The 2,056-nt window shown below is 42.2% G+C and overlaps 1 protein-coding gene across 1 annotated transcript; it reads left to right on the top strand.

The window, feature by feature from the left end:
* Positions 1-487: 487 nt before the first annotated feature.
* LOC135200408 (adhesive plaque matrix protein-like) lies at positions 488-2,056 on the top strand. The gene is made up of 2 exons (XM_064229038.1): positions 488-603; positions 899-2,056. The coding sequence occupies exons 1-2, from the start codon at positions 592-594 to the stop codon at positions 1,916-1,918; spliced, it is 1,032 nt and encodes a 343-aa protein (XP_064085108.1). The 5' UTR covers positions 488-591; the 3' UTR covers positions 1,919-2,056.

The raw sequence follows: 2,056 nt of genomic DNA, 5'->3' as shown, positions 1-2,056 counted from the left end.
TGGGGCAACCCGAACAAGATGTAAGGTCTGTAAGGTAAGGTCTCTCTCTCTCTCTTTTGCATTGTTGCCAAAGAGCCCTCAAATGTGAAATATAACGATATGTTTTTTTATTACAAATGTCTTTGGTATTACTATCCTAAATTTTTTATTTTTCATAACATTTCTCATCATTCCTAGAGTTATCAGGTTTCACTGTAAAGACAATAGGTGATACTGTGTCCCTTTCAATTGTCTCTTTTATTCCAGTTGCTAGATGTCTGCCATTTACCAGTTTATAACCAGGAGCTAAGATGCAAATTTCTATCAGGCATTTTTTATGGGATAATAAATTTCTTCCTCATGACGGACGATTTCAGTCCATATTACCAACTGTTTTTAGTCTTCAACCTCGCCTCCTTTCGAAGTAAGGGGGAAAATGTCACATTAAAATAATAAATAAAAAACCAGTGGAGACACTACTGTTAACAAGGTTCGCAAACCAGAATGCTTTGGGTTAATATAGTTGGTCCTTGGGCCGTCCGAATTCGTATAAAAGGGCCAAGATCTCGTTGAGTATTCGTAGTTGCTGCCTGGCATCAGCTGATCATCAACATGAGGACTTTGGTAAAGAACCTTTAAGTTTTATAAGAATCTAAATTCTGCCTTTGCATTTGTTGCCTATAGTTTGACTACATCTCTGGTCTGGAAATTTCTAGTAGCCTGAAAGTAAAACTGTGGACCCTTTTTGTCAGTATGTCAGAACCAAGTAATGTTTTTAAACCATCAGAATGTTGATTAGTGTAAAATAGAGGACATCTCTTCAAATAAAGATCTACAATAATAGTGAAACTTTTTGCATCACCTGTATCATTTCGTTCTTCACATTCAGTAAGAACAATGTCATTGCTTTTACTCTCAGGTGGTTCTGGCTGTATTTGGCGTGTGCCTGGTTTCTGCCCAGTTCACCCCCGAAGTGGAAGCAGAGAGAGCTCGCTTCTTCGAAGCTTTCCGAGCTGCCAAACAAGCTGCTTCCTCCAGCAAGTACTCAGAGCCCCAGCCAGCCTACAGAGGACCCTTCGCTGCCTCTGTGCCTGCCGGCGTCGATGGAAGGGTCACGCCCGTCAGTGACACAGCCGAAGTCAGGACTGCTACTGATGCGTTCTACAGAGCCTACAGAGCACAAGTTGAGGCCACTAAAGGTTCGTCTGATTCTGCTTCCTATGTGCTCAAGACTGATCCTGCAACATCAGCTAAGTACGTGCTAAAGACTGATACTGCAACATCAAATAGATATTTGTATAAGGCTGTTCCATCGCCTTCTTACAGAGCAAAGTCTGGCTCTGAAACATCAGTCAAGTATTTACTGAAGACTGATCCTGAAACGTCCTCCAAGTATTTGTATAAGCCTGATCCAGGAACTGCAGCTGAATATGCAGCAAAGCCCTATTCTGCAGGCTCAGCTAAGTATGTTGTCAAGACTAATCCTGAAACATCAGTCAAATATTTGTTCAAGGCTGTTCCAACAACATCAGGGACATATGTAGTGAAGGACGATCCTCAAACACCATATAAATATGAGCTCCAGGCTGTTCCTCAAACATCAGCTACCTACAGAGCAAAGACTGACCCTGCATATTTAGCAAAACAAGGTTATGAAGGATCTCCTGTATATGTGGCAAAGGTTGCTCCTTCAACAGCTGAATTCAGAACAAAGGGTGATCCTGCATACAAAGCAAAGTCTGACCCTGCATATGTGGCAAAGGTTGTTCCTGCAGCAACATATGTCCAACAGCCAAGATGGCCTGGACCATTCGCCTCCTCAGTACCTGCCGGCCTTCCAGGCTCTCCAGGGCAAGTTCCTTACACCCAGGAAGTGTTGGATGCCAAGTATGCCTTCCAGAAGGCATACCAGAGGCAGTTGGAAGCTGTGTCCAACTAAAAGAAGGATTGCTGGCCTCCTTGACTGACTCTGCAGATATACCACCAACACATAATTCCTTCTGTTATAAGATACTTGCTGACTTCTGAGTGCATTGTGTATAAAATCATAGAAATAAAATTGATTCATTAATAAAAA

Source organism: Macrobrachium nipponense, chromosome 26, assembly GCF_015104395.2.
Source record: "Macrobrachium nipponense isolate FS-2020 chromosome 26, ASM1510439v2, whole genome shotgun sequence".
Lineage (NCBI taxonomy): Eukaryota > Metazoa > Arthropoda > Malacostraca > Decapoda > Palaemonidae > Macrobrachium > Macrobrachium nipponense.
This window is presented reverse-complemented; position numbering and strand designations above follow the sequence as displayed.